The sequence below is a fragment of the Thalassophryne amazonica genome, chromosome 10 (assembly GCF_902500255.1).
Source record: "Thalassophryne amazonica chromosome 10, fThaAma1.1, whole genome shotgun sequence".
NCBI classification, from domain to species: Eukaryota; Metazoa; Chordata; class Actinopteri; order Batrachoidiformes; family Batrachoididae; genus Thalassophryne; species Thalassophryne amazonica.
Window position 1 is genome coordinate 22,548,274 of NC_047112.1, and position 17,920 is coordinate 22,566,193.

Here is a 17,920-nt window from a genome sequence, read left to right on the forward strand (position 1 = left end):
GAGCCGGCAGCGTCTCGCCGTTTCAAGTTGAAAACTTCCACATTTCAGGCTCTGTTGACCCAGTAAGTCGTCAGAGAACAGAGAACTTTTATAAGAAGTCGGCATGAGGAGTTTATTCGGACATTCCATTGTTAACGGACATTTTGTAATGAAAGAACGTGCGGGCAGAGTCGCATGTCGGGCCGGACCTGACCGCGGGGGGTCGCGACAGGAAAAACACCTCCGTTGGAAACCTTAACGGGCAAGTTGGAACATGCCCAAGCTGTTAAACAATTTCTGTTACTCACTTGTTGAAAGCCATCAAAAGCCACCTGAATTTTACAAATGGTTTTCAACACGGAGGTGTTTTTCCTGTCGCGGCGCACACAGATTTGCCAAGTCGTCACGGAAACGACTCGGTGAATTTGCGCGCACATCTTTCATTACAAAATGTCCTTAAACAGTGGAATGTCCGCATAAAGTCCTCATGCCGGCCTCTTCTGAATCTTCTCTGTTCTCTCATGACGTCCTGGGTGAATTAAGCCTTAAATTAGGATGTTTTCAGGTCGAAACAGGCCGACGACGGCGCCTGGAAGCGCTGCGCGACGTCCTGCTCCGTGGGAAGTCCTTACAGCGACAGAAACACCCCATAATCTCTCATTAGCCGTTAAACTTTTCACCGAAAACCAGCTTAATTTCTCGAATAGTGTCCACTCGGCTATTCCTCACAGGTCCAGAAAAAATGTTGATAAAGCAACGACACGCGTGAAAAAAACTCACGCATGCGCACGAGGGTTCAAGCTTGTCTGACGTAAAAACATATGAATCAAATCCATTTATTTTTTGAAAAAAATAAAAAGGACCGCTTTTTTCATCACAGACCTCGTATACTGTGACTTCTGTGTTTTACTGCTTTTGAAAGATGATGACAGTGTTTGGGGTTTTATTTTTTATTCATTTTTCGTGTGTTCTTGGTGTTTGTGATCCTTGAATTTACCCAGCAGCCCCTGCGGTGCTTAAAGTAAAACTGGTTTATCAGAAGCCGACAGTGTAATGTGGTGTGGCTGCATCCAAATCAATACTAATAGTTATCGGTTATCTGTAATAAAGATACATTTTTTAGCAGTTTATCGAATTATCATCATAAAAGGTAACTTTTCAGTTATCTGATTAATAGTTATCGAAGCTAACTTTTTGGTTAGCTGTGCCCACCGCTGCCCATAAATAAACAAGGAGGTGAGGGTTTGGCTTCCAGAATGGTCATCAAAGTAACTATAGTGTAGTTTATCAAGGGATGGCCACAGTGGTCTGGAGATTAGGGGAGTCACACAGAGACTGGAAGGTCATGCTTGTACTTCATGTGACAGTTACATTTTATGTGCCCTTGGGGTGGTGTAAATGTTGAACCCTGTTAACCCTGCTCTCTCAACTGTTGGAAAGCATAACCATGTGCATCTCAAGGGAATGACTGCGGTATCTATGATGATGTGTGACTAGTCATGGTAATCGAATCTTGTGATCTTCTATAAATAACAACAACAGCATTAAAAAATAATCATTGAAATCAGCTTTTGGAGTTTGTGTTTCTGGTGAAAAGCACCTCCCTCTGTCTTTTCAGGAGCAACTTTGAGACTGCTGTTTGGGGATTTGAGGATTTTAAAATTACATACTATAAGTTTATACAGCAAGCCTATCCTTAAGCCTTTGACAGCAGCAACATTTCTGCACACCCTGAAGCTTATCAAAGTGATCAGTAGCCATAATATGATATATCTAATCTTGATGTTGGTTGTGTGGTTGCACTTTTGCAGTAGTATACTGGGATTTTTGCTAAATCTGTGCAGTGGAAATCATTGTTTTGGTCTTCCATCCATGTTAGAACTTAAATAAACACTGGCTTGCTTATGATCATATGAAACAATATCTGCTAAAGAAATTTAATGCTTACTCTGTGATGGAATGCGTATCAGTCTTACTTTGAAGGCTCCATTAAATGGTATTTTTACTCGTAATTTGGTGTAATTCTTTTTGAAACTAAGGCATACAAATTGAGGGATCATTACAAGCTGTAATCCATTTACAGACAGAAGGTCTATTTGATAAAACCTGAGGTTCAGTTTTTATTGTTTTGCACTTCGCCAGTGTGGGTCATTGTTGAAGATACTTTTTTTTTTTTTTTTTTCAAGGATTAACTGATTTTCTTAATTTAACAAGTATTTATTTCTTGGGGTTTTAATAACTGTGACCAGTGCTTCAATGCAACAGAGATGCAAGCGGTCTGCTTAAACGCCCAGTGTCTTATATGCTGCTCCATACCACAGTAAACACCCTTCCACCTGCTAGTCCTTAGCCACTTGGAAACAGATATCCTGTTGGATCAAAGGTAACAGAGGAATAAAATGGTGAGAGGTCAGGAGATGACTTTCAGTTTATCTCTGGGAGGTGTCAGGGTTCTGGATGTAGAAGGATGCAGATAAATCAGATTCATTTATGACCTGAGGATTTTTTTCAACACATCAATGCATAGCCATGTTTTAGCTATACAGATTGATGAGCGGGGCAAACGCTACACAGCAAAACTGTTGCCTCCAACCTCTTTGCACACCTTTGGAAAGCGAATGCATACATCTATATACAACCCCTGGCAAAAATTATGGACTCACCGGCCTCGGAGGATGTTCATTCAGTTGTTTAATTTTGTAGAAAAAAAGCAGATCACAGACATGACACAAAACTAAAGTCATTTCAAATGGCAACTTTCTGGCTTTAAGAAACACTATAAGAAATCAGGAAAAATAATTGTGGCAGTCAGTAACGGTTACTTTTTTAGACCAAGCAGAGGGAAAAAATATGGACTCACTGAATTCTGAGGAATAAATTATGGAATCACCCTGTAAATTTTCATCCCCAAAACACCTGCATCAAATCAGATCTGCTCATTAGTCTGCATCTAAAAAGGAGTGATCACACCTTGGAGAGCTGTTGCACCAAGTGGACTGACATGAATCATGGCTCCAACATGAGCGATGTCAATTGAAACAAAGGAGAGGATTATCAAACTCTTAAAAGAGGGTAAATCATCACGCAATGTTGCAAAAGATGTTGGTTGTTCACAGTCAGCTCAAACTCTTAAAAGAGGGTAAATCATCACGCAATGTTGCAAAAGATGTTGGTTGTTCACAGTCAGCTGTGTCTAAACTCTGGACCAAATACAAACAACATGGGAAGGTTGTTAAAGGCAAACATACTGGTAGACCAAGGAAGACATCAAGGCGTCAAGACAGAAAACTTAAAGCAATATGTCTCAAAAATCGAAAATGCACAACAAATGAGGAACGAATGGGAGGAAACTGGAGTCAACGTCTGTGACCTGAACTGTAAGAAACCGCCTAAAAGAAATGGGATTTAAATACAGAAAAGCTAAACGAAAGCCATCATTAACACCTAAACAGAAAAAACAAGGTTACAATAGGCTAAGGAAAAGCAATCGTGGACTGTGGATGACTGGATGAAAGTCATATTCAGTGATGAATCTCGAATCTGCATTGGGCAAGGTGATGATGCTGGAACTTTTGTTTGGTACTGTTCCAAAGAGATTTATAAAGATGACTGCCTAAAGAGAACATGTAAATTTCCACAGTCATTGATGATATGGGGCTGCATGTCAGGTAAAGGCACTGGGGAGATGGCTGTCATTACATCATCAATAAATGCACAAGTTTACGTTGATATTTTGGACACTTTTCTTATCCCATCAATTGAAAGGATGTTTGGGGATGATGAAATCATTTTTCAAGATGATAATGCATCTTGCCATAGAGCAAAAACTGTTAAAACATTCCTTGCAAAAAGACACATAGGGTCAATGTCATGGCCTGCAAATAGTCCGGATCTTAATCCAATTGAAAATCTTTGGTGGAAGTTGAAGAAAATGGTCCATGACAAGGCTTCAACCTGCAAAGCTGATCTGGCAACAGCAATCAGAGAAAGTTGGAGCCGGATTGATGAAGAGTACTGTTTGTCACTCATTAAGTCCATGCCTCAGAGACTGCAAGCTGTTATAAAAGCCAGAGGTGGTGCAACAAAATACTAGTGATGTGTTGAAGCGTTCTTTTGTTTTTCATGATTCCATAATTTTTTCCTCAGAATTGAGTGACTCCATATTTTTTTCCCTCTGCTTGGTCTAAAAAAGTAACCGTTACTGACTGCCACAATTTTTTTTCCAGATTTCTTATAGTGTTTCTTAAGCCAGAAAGTTTCCATTTGAAATTACTTTAGTTTTGTGTCATGTCTGTGATCTGCTTTTTTTGTACAAAATTAAACAACTGAATGAACATCCTCCGAGGCCGGTGAGTCCATAATTTTGCCAGGGGTTTGTATTAGAGTATCAGAGCCAGACATTTAGCTTGCTGTACCTCTGATAGAAAAGACGTGTTGGAGTATTGTGTTAAGTAAAAGGAAGGGGAATGTTGTTTTAATGTTAGGTCAGAAAAGTAAGGATTACTTCAAAGAGCCAAACTAAGACTGTGTGTGGTTGTTTCTTTCTGCTCGGTTCCTTGTACCAAAGGTGGCGCCTAACTCAAGGTGACATGGACGTGAGAAGTAATTGAAACTCTTACCAGGGGAGCGGACGGCAGCAATGCGGCGCAGCAATATTTGTTCAACTAAATGATGCAACATATACACAGGGGTGAGAGGAGGTGATACTCCCCCTGTGAAGACAGCCAAGTGAGGCTGCTGGTGTAAGCCCCCTGAACTAATTGTGAAATTGTGCACGTAAGCAGAAGCTTGGGACGATGACGACAGGGGTAGGGTGGCAGAAACCCATGGCTGGTGCTGGTGGTGGTGGTGGTGAGTTCAGCGAAGGGAGCAGTTGTAATTTACCCACTGAGCTGCATTCTACCATCTCATGTTGCCGCCCGCTCACAAAAATGGCAGCAGAGATTCTCCCTGTGAAATTCCATGCCAGTGCATAGTGAAGGAGCTGTGCGCCATGCATTTGGCAGATACACCGCCCCCCCCAATGCTTTGTTGCTTAGTCCTGGTCATGTGTCGCCTTCAGGCGGCTTCCAGGAACATTCCGGTAGTGGTTATTTGGAGCGGTGGAGGCAGAGAGAGGAAGACGGGGTTGTAACAACACGAGGCGGTCATTATGTTCCACACAGCTGTGTTGTGAGCAGCTGTAACAGAGATGGATGGGATCCAGAAATATCTTTTGAGAGAGGACCACACGCTGACGAGCTCCGTCAATACCGATCTACGCACATCGTGTCTGTGTTCATAGTTTACAGTGCCTCAGTATCATTTGATCACCACACAACTGCTTAGATTAACCGAATACACAGCAGTGCCCTTCTCATCACTTCACAGCTTAGAAACCACAAGTTATTTTAGGCTGATATTAATATTATATCAACCATAGACCTTATCACGTAGGTGTATCCTGAATGAACATCACTGTATTCACTTTGACACGTAAAGCAAGTGGGCAGCATTTCTATAGCACTTTTCCATCCAAGTAGACGCTCAAAGCGCTTTATATTGACAGCTCGCATTCACTCACATGAGCACACACTCACATACCGGTGTCATCATGCTGTCCTGCAAGGTGCTTAACTGCATACCGGGAGCCCAAAGGGGCCTTAGTGATTTTTCCGTCTGACGGGGATTTTAACCGAGGATCACAAGCCTGTCATTTTTTCTTTTAAAAGTGTAAGTTACATTATGGCCAAAAAAAAGTTTGACAATACCCACAATGTCCCATGGTTCCTTCCTTCATATCAGCTGTTCATCTTGAATGTCTTGGAGCATGCATTGGTGCATCATTCTGTCCTGGTCCTAATGACTTTCCATTCCGTGGTCCCTGCTTTGTTCAACTTGGGTTTCCATTGGCCAAACCTGACATCTATGACATGGTACCTGGTTTTTAGCATCACTTCCATCACCATTACAAGTAAGGTGTGGGAATACCAAAAGGTGTTGTGAAAATCTTGCAGATTATTGACTGGTCAGAGTGCATTGCCACTATCACTGCATCATTGTGCGAGATTGGAGACACATAAGCCCCGCGTTCTACACAAACCCACCTCTTTAAATTTGTCGTTGGGCAAGTAGCACCACCTGTTCACTGCCTGGTGTGTGTAGTCTTGAAGATGGCAGGCAGTTTCATGCAGTGTTGCCTAGTTTTGCTAGAGGTGCTGCAGTCTGCAGTGGAACAGGAAGCACCTGTTATCAAAAATGTAAATGGACTGCATTTATATAGCGCTTTTTCCATCTGTATCAGACACTCAAAGCGCTTTACAATAATGCCTCACATGCACCCCGATGTCAGGGTGCTGCCATATAAGGCGCTCATTACACACCGGGAGCACTAAGGGATTAAAAGGCCTTGCCAAGGGCCCTTAGTGATTTTCCAGTCAGGCGGGATTTGAGCCCATGATCTTCTGGACTCAAGCCCAACACCTTAACCACTAGTCCATCACCTCCCCCAAAAGAGAAAGAGACAAGGATCAGTTGACTTGGTGCTAGTGGAAAAGTGGAAGAGCACCATAAGTGTTAAGGTCTTTGTGACTACATGTAATACTTGTCACCCCACAAGACGGGCAGGAATAGGCATCAAACCTTCGCAATTCATGTGAAGGAAAATACGAGAACCACTCTGGATGAGTTAACCACTATTCTGGGGAGTTCATGCATTAGTATTACTACTTTTTTGTGTGTGTCCTTTTTTTTTTTTTTTCCTTTTAGCACACAACCAAGTGTATGACTAAAATCTACATTTGTGTGTATGTTTAGGATAGGTAGCCAACACATGGTGCAGCTTGAACACCCTGATAAAGATCAAAACCATCCTGTCCAGTGACATGCAGCTCTACCTCAGGTAATCAGTCTATATCTGCCTTTTCTCACATTCTCCTTTTTATCTGCCTTTTCCCACATTCTCCACTTCCTCTTTTCCTGTAATTTTTATTCTCTTTTTAATCCTACAACTAATTTTCTCCTTGGTTTTCTTAAGGTACAGATGTTCAAGGGCATTAAATATTATACAAATAATGAATGATTATGAGTTCAATGGTACGAATATTTCATTCACCTCGTTGAATGGTATGGCGATCACGTGTGCGCTCGCTTGCATGTGTTGAGTGCAAAATGGAACCAAGCTGCACTCTAAATGCAATGCAACACAAATGGGATGAATTAATCCATGCCATGTGACATACAAGCACCAATCAAATGACAAGGATCCACTCAGCCATTATATAATACACAAATAATGAATGTTTGAGTTCAAATTCGCCTTGTTGAATGCACATTCCATCTTTCACCTCATTAAATATTTGTTCCATTGAATGAATAAAAAACATTTATTTTTTGTTTTATATAATGGCTAAACTAGATCCTTGCCATTTGATATTTTATTCATTTATAAACAACAGAAAGGGGATGGTGTGCATCACTGGTGCTTTGACGTCAACAGTCCAAGACAAACTGGAAATAGAAGTCCAAAATTGGCCATACTACTTATTACATAATTCACAGAGACCCGACACTGACCCAAGACAAAGCACAAGGCAACAATGAAAAGGAAAATCAGAACTAGACTCTGTGGAGGGGCCATGTATCATGACCCACTATGAAGACTGGGAATGAGAGAGAACTATCAGCAACATACTAATGATGGTATATTAACATATAATGGTGGTAATAACAACAACATACACACAGAGTGCAACACTCATGCCTTGTGTTTGACATTGATTCATTATTTTGCTGTTGACTCGTTATGATTCAGTCAAGTCTAGGAGCATTTGCTGGTGACACGTTTTGCCAGAACTGCCTTGGATTCTGGACGGCAACCACCCAGGCAGCCAACAGGTCCATCTCCACATATCAAAATGATATGATTCAAAAATAACGTAATACAAGGGGTGATTGACAAGTTTTAAGCCTGACCCAGGAAAAGTAGAGCAGTATGGTTCTCCAACTTTTGCATTCTGAGAAACCAAAATTTCTTGAATGTGTAAATTTTGGACTCACTGGATGCAAAATTGAGAAATATTGGTTTCTTGGAATGCAAAAGATGGAAACCACACCCTAATTTTCCTGGGCCGGGCTCAGAACTTCTCAATCGCCCCTCATATATGGTTCTGTGTGGATGTGACATTTCATGAATTTTATCCGGAACTGAACCACTTCATCCTTGACTATCACCCATGTTTAATCCATATTGGCTCCAAACTGTTAGCGTTAAACAGTCATGACCTTGGTTTTGAACTTGTCAAAGAACATGAAATAAGTTGACATGTGACTTCGTATTGGTGTTTCCTTGTAACTGTAGATCTGTCCTTCATCAATTCCTTGAACTAGCCTTTCTAAATATCCTCTACATACTGTATAGTCATTGAGCAAAAATTATATCTGCTCTGTGTCTTTGACTTTAAACAAATTTTTTGCAATATGAAATCACTGTGTCTTTAATGGATTAGAACTCTGAGATATTCACATGCAGATGGACACACAGGAAGGAAAACAATACTCCTGCTTGTGCTACACCATGTGTGAGTGCAGTAATAATGTTTGTTGAATGGGATATTGAGCAGGATCATGCAGGGGGAAGTGTAGGTGGATAGGTTAGCAGTGGTCTGACTCCAGGAGTCTCGGAGGCAGAAACACCTGCACCTGTGGAGGCATCTGGAGTGGTCAGAACCACTGATTGGTGGTCCATACTGGATCTGCTCTGGTGACTCAGAGCAAAAATGGGAGCAGCTAAAGGAGAGATAACTGACATGCAGATTTACAAAAACGATTAGGGAGGAGAAAAGCTAAGTATCATGGGAAGTTCCCCAACAGCCTGAGCCTACAGCAGCGTAACTGCAGGATGGTTCAAGTCCTATAAACTTTATCAAAAAGGAGTATTTTTAAGACCGTGTCTGCTTCCCAAGCAGAGAGCAAAAGATTGTTGCACAGAGGAGGAGCCTGATTGCTCTACTATTAAAATGTAAGAACTGCTTATGAACCTGCACTCTGGCAACAGAAAACGCTGCAGAGCTCTCAAGGGATTATCTTGTGAAGAACATCTGAACATCAAGCCGCTGTTTTTTGGAAATGTGGTGACTGATTGACACAGATTTGACGCTATATGGATGTTCAGGATTACAAAGTGAACTGGATAAGTATTAGTATAAGATAGTATTTTAGAAAGGCGATTCTCCTCTCATCACAGAAATTACACATTTCCTAGAGTATAATAAGTATTATCAGCTATTTAAATTCAGGGATTTTTGTGCTTTGTTGTTGTGTACTTTTTATTATTCACATTTATTGTTTTATTATTGGATTTTATTTTGCTTAGTGCTTTGATTCCTGGGAATGTCCTGTATAAATACTTACTAATAATGAATGTGGTTGGTTGTTTGTGTGTGTGTGTGTGTGTGAGTTTGTGGGGGTGGGGGGGGGGGGAGTATAAGGGGCACTAGAATATAAATCTCAGGACCTCCCAAAATAGTAAAAAGACACAATTTACAATCCATAAAATATAGTAATTCAATTTGCTATTTTGATTAAAAGCTGAGGACCTACTGCAACCTCTTTGGCTGTAGTACATTTCATGCAAAATGAAACACACTTGTGTTTTTGGTATTCGGTCTGTGCATATTGGGGGATCTCAGTGCTCTTGTGTGTACACAGACCAAATCTGCTATGGAAAGCGATCCGTGTCCTTCCGGAGAGAAGACGACCCTGCCCCACACATACCACCTTCTGTTTCATACCCACTAAACTCTCACACAGTTGTCTTTAATGACCACCATGTCTATCTTCAAGATCCTCTGCCTCTCTTTCTCTCTCAACCTCACACCTCCAGTGATCTCATTCTCCAACCTTCCAGTACTTGGTGTTTATACCATAAGGGAGCCAGTATTTCCTACACAGATAAGGTGGTACTCATTTTGCATAAGGACAGTTTGATTTGATCTGTTTTTGTTAGTCATGCAGTGCACAGAGACACTGACTGAAAATGAATCATGTACATTTGATCACTCTGTCATATCTTCTTTTCACTTACAACATAAACTGTTATTGTATTTGCATATCTGCTGTAATGTACAAGTTCAGTTGTCTCTCAAATGATGGATTGTGTTTATAATCTGCATTTTCTCTGCTGCATGATTGTGTTTTTGCAGTGACTGGGATTTGCACGTTCGCTTAACAGAACATTTCTGTATTGGACTGTTTGACAGTGTTGATCTGTGCTCTTGTTCAGTTTAGCCTCCACGTTCCTGGCTGTCCTGCCATCCTCCATCAGACTTCTGACAAAACCCACATTCTGGCAGTATAAACTGGCACTGGTGAGTGTTTTTTTTTTTTTGGTAATAGCACACCCTATTCAACGGACTTCAAACCAGTTTCAAGACCGGACCTATAATCACCACTAAAGACTCAAAAATATCACATGGCCTATTGCAAAATTTTGGTTGAGGTACTTGTCCATTTCGCTTTACATCCTTTTTTTTTTTTTTTTTTTTTTAACTAAAATGCATATTTTTAAGTATTATTCGGCAGTGATGATAGTTATTATACTGAAAATCTCAATTTCACTTTAGGTCAATTCATCTCTGGCGTTTTTCCTCTTCTCCTTCCACGTCCATGAGAAATCCATCCTTCTGGCTGCCTTGTAAGTACAGAGCTTATGACTGTAATTTATGTCACATACTGATTTAAGAATTTGCTGTAAAATATTCTTTGGTTTGGGGAAAAAGCTTAGCATGTACCCTACAAAATGCAGCGACACAATGGATCAATGGATGAGCCCAACCTCTCTAGATGGACAACATGCTCTGTTCCTTCTTCTTTCTTCTTTTTTTTTTCTTTTTTCCCCTTTTTTTAATATTTAGACCTTAGTATACACCAGTGGAGTTCTACCTTAGATTTGGAATGGATAATGGAAGACATACCTTACTGAATTTTCATGCTAACTCAACAGCCATACATGCCATCATGTTGTAAATCTCAGAATTAATGTCATATATAATGCAGATAATCTGATGAAATGTTGGTTGTTGTTTTTTTTTATTTTTTTTTTTTATGATGCAGCAGAGCAATGCAACGGTCAAGTTTGTTTTGCTCGTGTAATATACTGTATATCTGTTTGCAGCCTGTTAGAGAAGTCTGGGATTGCTGTGGGGAGTAATACATGATGAAAATTAGGAGCATTTGTGGTTGACATTACACATAGCTTGAAATGTTTCTTTGTTGGCTGCTTTCATTTGTTAAGCCTCGGTTTGGTGGTCAACAAGGCCCACACTGAACATTTCTATACATGTCCAGCAGGTGGAAATGTTCTGGGGGTGGGAATCGGAGAGATTTTATCAATATCATCACTGTTGATTTTGCATATCAGTCTGATTCTTTGAGTTCTTATTGATTTTCTGTGTGGAAAAACATCACTCACATATTTTCAACATCACTGCAGTTTGTTTTCCCTTTTTCTGGATGCAGAGTTTAACCTGTTTATGCCCAGATTTTTTTTTTTTTTCTATAAATTTAGGGGGAGGTGATGGTCTATTGGTTAAGGCGTTGGGCTTGAGACCAGAAGATCCTGGGTTCAAATCCCATCCTGACTAGAAAATCTCTAAGGGCCCTTGGGCAAGGTCCTTAATCCCCTATTGCTCCCGGTGTGTAGTGAGCGCCTTGTATGGCAGCACCCTGACATCGGGGTGAATGTGAGGCATTATTGTAAAGCACTTTGAGCATCTGATACAGATGGAAAAGCGCTATATAAATGCATTCCACTTACCATTTAAGTGGAAAAAGTTGCACTCGAAGCTTTGAGATTTTTTTTTTTTATATTGTGAGTAGAAAATGACAGTGATACATTTGGGGCAGTGGGGCAAAACAGGTTAATGTGGTGAGTTAACAAGATGACAGCATTTACTGTTTTTTAAGTTATTTTGTGAACAATGTGGATGGAACTGTCATTTATTTATTCATTGACTCACTACACTTCACAGGATACAAACTCAGGTTTTTTCAGTCTTGAGGAGCATTATGCACATGCTACACTCCTTAAGAGTTCCATGATGTGTATCAAAGTTGGGTCAGACTGAACTCACTAGGTGTGCATGTGTGTGTTTTGTTATCGTTTACCTCTGTTATTGTGGTTAGATTATGAAGCAGGGGTTACATATGCAGGGATTAAAGTTCTCCGTTGCAACGGCGGATTTCCGTCAAAGGCAGCGTTGACGCTGAGTCATACTGATGCAAAATCAAGGCTGGACACGAGATATAAAATTTTTACGCATCCCTGGGTTAGGGTTAATGCATGTGCCGTGTTCAAAATCAATTTTTAGAGTAACGACTGTTTGTTTTTTTTCTGCTCAGAGCGAGTCCCTGCGTCTGTTCCTCTCTGTGTGCACTGCACCGGAAGGAGGCGGTGTGTTTAAATGTCACAGCGTAACGACAAGAGATTTTTAAACTTTTCTTTCAAAGTCTGCTCTGAGTGGCTCTGTGAGTGTGCTAAAAACACAGCTGCAGAACCCGCGATGCATAAACAATAAACACTAATGCTTTTTTTTTTTTCCCCAAAAATATGCCTCAAATCACTTCCTGAGGACTACACGACAGAAAATACACTCATGAAACCTTCTTACTGTTCAATCAGATCATGCTTTCCAAATAAAGACACAAATTCTTGTTTGTTCCTGCTCAGAGACTGCAAACCAGATGAAAACAGGGTGTTGTCGGGGGACGTGCCCTCCACAACACCCCTTGATTAAAGGTCCACTTTTGAAGACATTTTTCATACTGCTACTACTGCTTATAATAAAATAATAGTAATAATAATAGCAAATCATTTTAACAACTAAAATCCTTAAGTCAGTATTACTCTGGGCCTACTCAAGTTAGTGAGTGAAATATTATCTTATTCAGTAGAAAAACAATTTGCTGTTTTCTTCGCTGTTTCTCCCTTGTTTTACCTTAAACTCTAGGACACAATCCACAGTCGCAAAAGGGTTTCTATAAAAAGGTAGATGGTGAACAGTTTAATTTAGCTGTGAAAAAAATTTCAGTCAGATTTTTTTTTTTTTTTTTGCTTTAATCCTTGCATATGACTGCAAGAGATTTACTTCAATGATCCGAGATCATCTGTTAATCTAGATTAGGGTAGAGTGTTGCTTTATTAACTATTGAGTTATATCTGCCACCTGTCTCTTGGTATCAATCAGTAATGCGTATTCAGGTATTAGGAAAGAATGGCAGGCAGCAGCTTGGGCCATTGTTTATGAAGGATCAATTATTGGGCTGTAACAGGATCGCACAAATGCACCGGCTGTAATTATGGACTCAGGGACCAGTGGAATAGTTTATAACCAGCCTGCTCAGTCTGATGCAGAAAAAACAGGCCTACATTACACATAATAGTCATGTGTGTTTTTTAAATTAATCATAGTAGTATTTTGGGGTAACATCTGAAGGCTTTAAAGTCACTTTGTGAAGTGCCAAAAAATGTACAGACAATTTTTACAAAGTTTTACAGTTGTATAGGAGCTGGACAGCACTGGCGTTAACTCATTCATTCATTCATTCATTCATTCATTCATTTTCTGCCGCTTGACTGGGTCTGGTCATGGTGACAGTAGACCAAACAGCTCATCCCACACTTCCCTATTCTCAGCCAAGTCCTCTAATTCTTCCGGGGAGATTCCAAGGCATTCCCAGGCCAGCTGGGAAATATAATCACCCCAGTGTGTTCAAAGTTATTCCCTGTGGCTTCCTCCCAGTTGGATATGCCTGGAAGACCTCCCTCAGCAGATGATCAGGGGATGACCTCACCAAATGCCCAAGCCACCTAATCTGGCTCCGTTTAATGTGAAGAAGCAGAGGCCTAGTTAAGAGTCCATCCAGGATATTCGAGCGTCTCACCATAACCTTGAGTGCAAGGCCAGTTTCCCAATGGAGGAACCTTGTTTCTGCCGCTTGCATTTGTGATCTCAGCCTTTACCCAAACCTCAGGACCATAGGTGAGGATAGGAGCACAAATGGAGAGTCTTGGCTTCTGGCTTTGCTCTTTTTTCACCATGTTGGTCTGGTACAGTGGATGCAGGACATCATATGCAACCTTAATCCAATTGTCAAGCTCACACTCCATTTTAACCTTATTTGTGAACAAGACCTCGAGATACTTGAACTCCTCCACTTGGGGCAAAAACTCTCCCCTGACCTAGAGGGGACAAGCCACTCTTTTCTGACAGAGGATCATAACCTCGCATTTGGAAGCGCTGATCCTCATCCCAGTCGCTTCACACTCTACCACAAACCTGAGGCTGGATCATCTCCATATGGGCTCACCACCCACAAGGAGAGAATAAAGAATTTGAGTCATTGTTTGAGTCTCCAAATGCATTAGCAGCTTTAATAATATCCAAGTGCGATGGCTTCCAGCTCAGTTCTAGTATCTGCTCATCCTGTTGCAAAATGGTGCTTAATGCGTTACTGTGTCTGTTTACCAGTAACAACATCAAGCCTTTGAACTTTTCTAGGCCTGTCTGCCTTCTGTTGAGTGACCTCCCCTTGATTACCATTTGGTTCCTGCAGGTTTCTATATTCAGGTAAGAAACTAAACCAGTCAGCCAGCCTGAGATGTGAATCTTCCAACATTAAATATGTTTGAGTATTGAAACACTCTCCCATGGTTCCTGATGTGCTTGTTGCAATCAGAGGTAATGGTTGTAGGTGTCAATACCTTTCAGGTCTCTGGTTGGTTTTGGATTTAATGCCACGTTTTCAATCTTGTCTGTTTTCAGTCGTATAGAATTTATAGACATGAAGTAATTTATGTCGTAAATGTAGTTTACTACAGAACTCAAATATCAACAGCGACAGAGAGATATAAAACTATGAATCACCGGACTTCACTGTTGCTTGTCGTTGAAACATTATTTGGTTTATTTCTTACTGCTGGTGTGGGCCAAAAATTTGGAACGAGACAAGCGAAGGCAAAACATTATAATTTTTATTATACTTAAGATGAAAATTATGCTGCGGTATATCTAAGGCATATGTTGCATTTGGAATGTGAATCTGGTCTTAAATGGTCACATCTTTGATGTCCTGCTTTATGGCCTACAAAATCCTTCCCTACAATAATCTTGAAACACTGATTGCATCTGCAGTTAAAAGCGAGGAACCGTGAAAGCCAAAGATAAATATTGTTTCCAACAGTGTGACGAACTTTCACCAGCTGTTGTTAAATTCTTCCGGCAGCTCTAATTGTTGTGCGTGTGGTTTAGTGTGAGGATATCTGGGGATTACGCAGCATTGTCTGCATGCCTGCTGTGTGTTGTGTGGTGACAGGAGGTCAGTCTGTAGCTGCTTCTCAGTACATTCTGACCTGCACTTAATCCGCTCAGTCTATAAAACCCTTCATTTAAAAAACACACATACCTTTTGTTGGCATAATTGGCTCAAGCACAGCAATTTGGAGAGGTGAGAATGCAGCCGCTGTATTTAAATTGATGAAGTATGTGTTTCTAAAATGTTAAATATTTACTTACTGAATAGAGCTTATTTGTTAGATTTTAAAATGAGAATGAGTGGTGTACTGTGAGAGGTTTTTATAGACCGGGGTGATGAGTCAACTGTTGTTCTTGTCTTTGCCTCTCTGCTAATCTAATAAGTATGAATGTCAGAGCTGCCCCTCCCCAGAACTTCCTCCTGAAAATCTGTTCAGTGGTTATACTGGTGAACGTTGTTGAAAATTCTCAAGGCATCTGTTGGACAGATATTCTCTTCAATATGTTCCTTTGTGCCACATGCAACAGTTGCATGTGAAATGTAAAAGTCCAGTAGAGTGAATTCATGTGCATTTGATTCTTGCCCACTATACGGCGTCATTGCACCGACCCGTCTATATTCTGTAAATGCAGTGTTGTTCTGGTCTCTTTGCGTAGCATGCTCCCACTGCTTCTCAAGGACGGCCTGCTGGTGCCTTACATTGTGACCTCGCTGGCCTTCTTATACTTCAGTGTGTACCTCCTGTCTGCACTGGAGCACTGTTCAGAGGACTCGCTGAGACTGGGAGGCTACCACAAGATGCTTTTCTTCCTCCCTAGATTGGATCTGGCGTGTGTCGTAAGATGGAAGGTCAGTGTGGACTGAGAGCCGGTGCAACCACAGAAAAGAACTTGACAAATGAATGTTCCATATTGAGATCAAGCAACACTAAGCTGCTAAGTTAAAAAGTAGGTGTTTGTTGTATTGTTTCAGCATCATTTTAAATATATTTTTTTCACCGTGTAGTTGCAGACAGCTTCATCATCAAACATAGTCATTCCATTATGGAGAAACAGTGAAGTTGAAGGATGGTAAGTCCTATGCTGGCCTTGAGATCCATCAGGTCAATGCTTGTCCCAAATACCATATCATAAAACAGAAGAGTCTACAACTCCCCCTGGATGGGACACCAGTCCATCACAGGTCACTTCCCTCAGCCGTGGCAGGAACCCATTTCAAGATGGGTTGACTGGGACAGTGCAGATGGAATGCCTTGTCCTAGGACACAGACAGGTAGCATGAGGGGGAATCAAACTCAGGTCTACATATAGAGGTAAAAAAAATGTAAAAGGAATGGGAATCTAGATGCAACAATGTGTCAAAGGTCTGCAGGTTTTGGTTCAAATCAGTCTTGTTACAGCAGGTGTTTACACAGTGAAATAAATTTAGGTGGTCATTTCGGAGAAATATAATAAATTTATAATAAAAAAGGGGGGACAGGTGTTATCACAGATGACAGAAATCTGGGGCTAGTTACAAATGTGCTTTAAGACGTCTTTCTAATTAATAACATCAGTACAAGTCCAGCGTTGACTAACCAGCTAAGATTTTAAATGTTCCAAATGGTATATAATTGCAGACATTATGTGCCTTTGAGTATTTCACAAAATAAACTAATAAATTATCAAATTGTAGACATTTGGGGGGAAAAACATCTGGTGACCAATTAATAATAAATTGATTGATAAAGCCTGATTAAATAGTCTGATTTTGTTATGAATTGCAATGTATCATTGGTAAATGTCTTTGATTACCTACAAAGTCTGCAAAATCAATAAGAAGTTTATCAGTGCCAGGTGGCTTATAATTTGAAAGTCGAACTAAAATGCGCCCGCGTGCGAGGATATACCCAACTGTTTAAATAAAGATCATGTGCCATTGGAAGCTGTGTAAGCTGTCCAGGATGAAAGCTACTGCCACCAAAAGAATTATCACTTATTTAAGTTACCACAGCGTCTGAAGCGACTGCACCGCCAGCCCCTTAGTGAGAGGGACACCGGTAGGGTGTCAGAGATGAAGCGGAGGCGTCTTTTTATAGCGTGCGTCATTAACACTGGTTTGCCTAGATATATTTATTTACACAAGCAGCGTAAATAGCACACCCCAGTGATGGCGATCGGGTTTCATGGTGACCGGGTGAGTTTTTGATGTGTTACCCTCTATCTTATTTGTGGGTGGTAAAACCCAAATGGACACATGTATGATCTCAGAACAATATGCAATTCAATTTATTTAAATTCTAAATCACAATGCATCGAGTCAGTCTTATTATGCCTTTCCCACGCCGAGTAAGCACGTGGGCAACATGGTAAGGAAATCTCCCTTAGGCATTTTATGATTACAGGAAGAAACATCAAGCAGACCAAACTCTGTCATGACCATCTGCTTTGGCCATGATGCTTCTCTGTGAAACATCGTAATATGGCAAAGTAAATTTGAAGGCCTAAATTAATGTTCTGCAATACCCACTTAATTTTGTTCTAGAACAGTATTTTGACTAGTACTCTTGCCTCCAAAGCAGAAAGTCTCCACTTCAAGACCACGTGCATCCCAATCTCCTCATTTATCTGGAGTTGTATCAGGAAGGGCGTCTGACATAAAACTCATCCCA

General features: G+C 40.7%; 1 protein-coding gene across 1 annotated transcript in view; it reads left to right on the forward strand.

The window, feature by feature from the left end:
- alg6 (ALG6 alpha-1,3-glucosyltransferase) overlaps positions 1 to 17,920 on the forward strand; it is a 73,700-nt gene that overhangs the window by 51,498 nt on the left and 4,282 nt on the right. The window contains exons 10-13 of the mRNA XM_034179548.1: positions 10,241 to 10,325; positions 10,581 to 10,651; positions 14,517 to 14,585; positions 15,927 to 16,119. Of these exons, the coding sequence (XP_034035439.1) occupies positions 10,241 to 10,325; positions 10,581 to 10,651; positions 14,517 to 14,585; positions 15,927 to 16,119 (418 nt within the window). The remainder of the gene's footprint in view (positions 1 to 10,240; positions 10,326 to 10,580; positions 10,652 to 14,516; positions 14,586 to 15,926; positions 16,120 to 17,920) is intronic.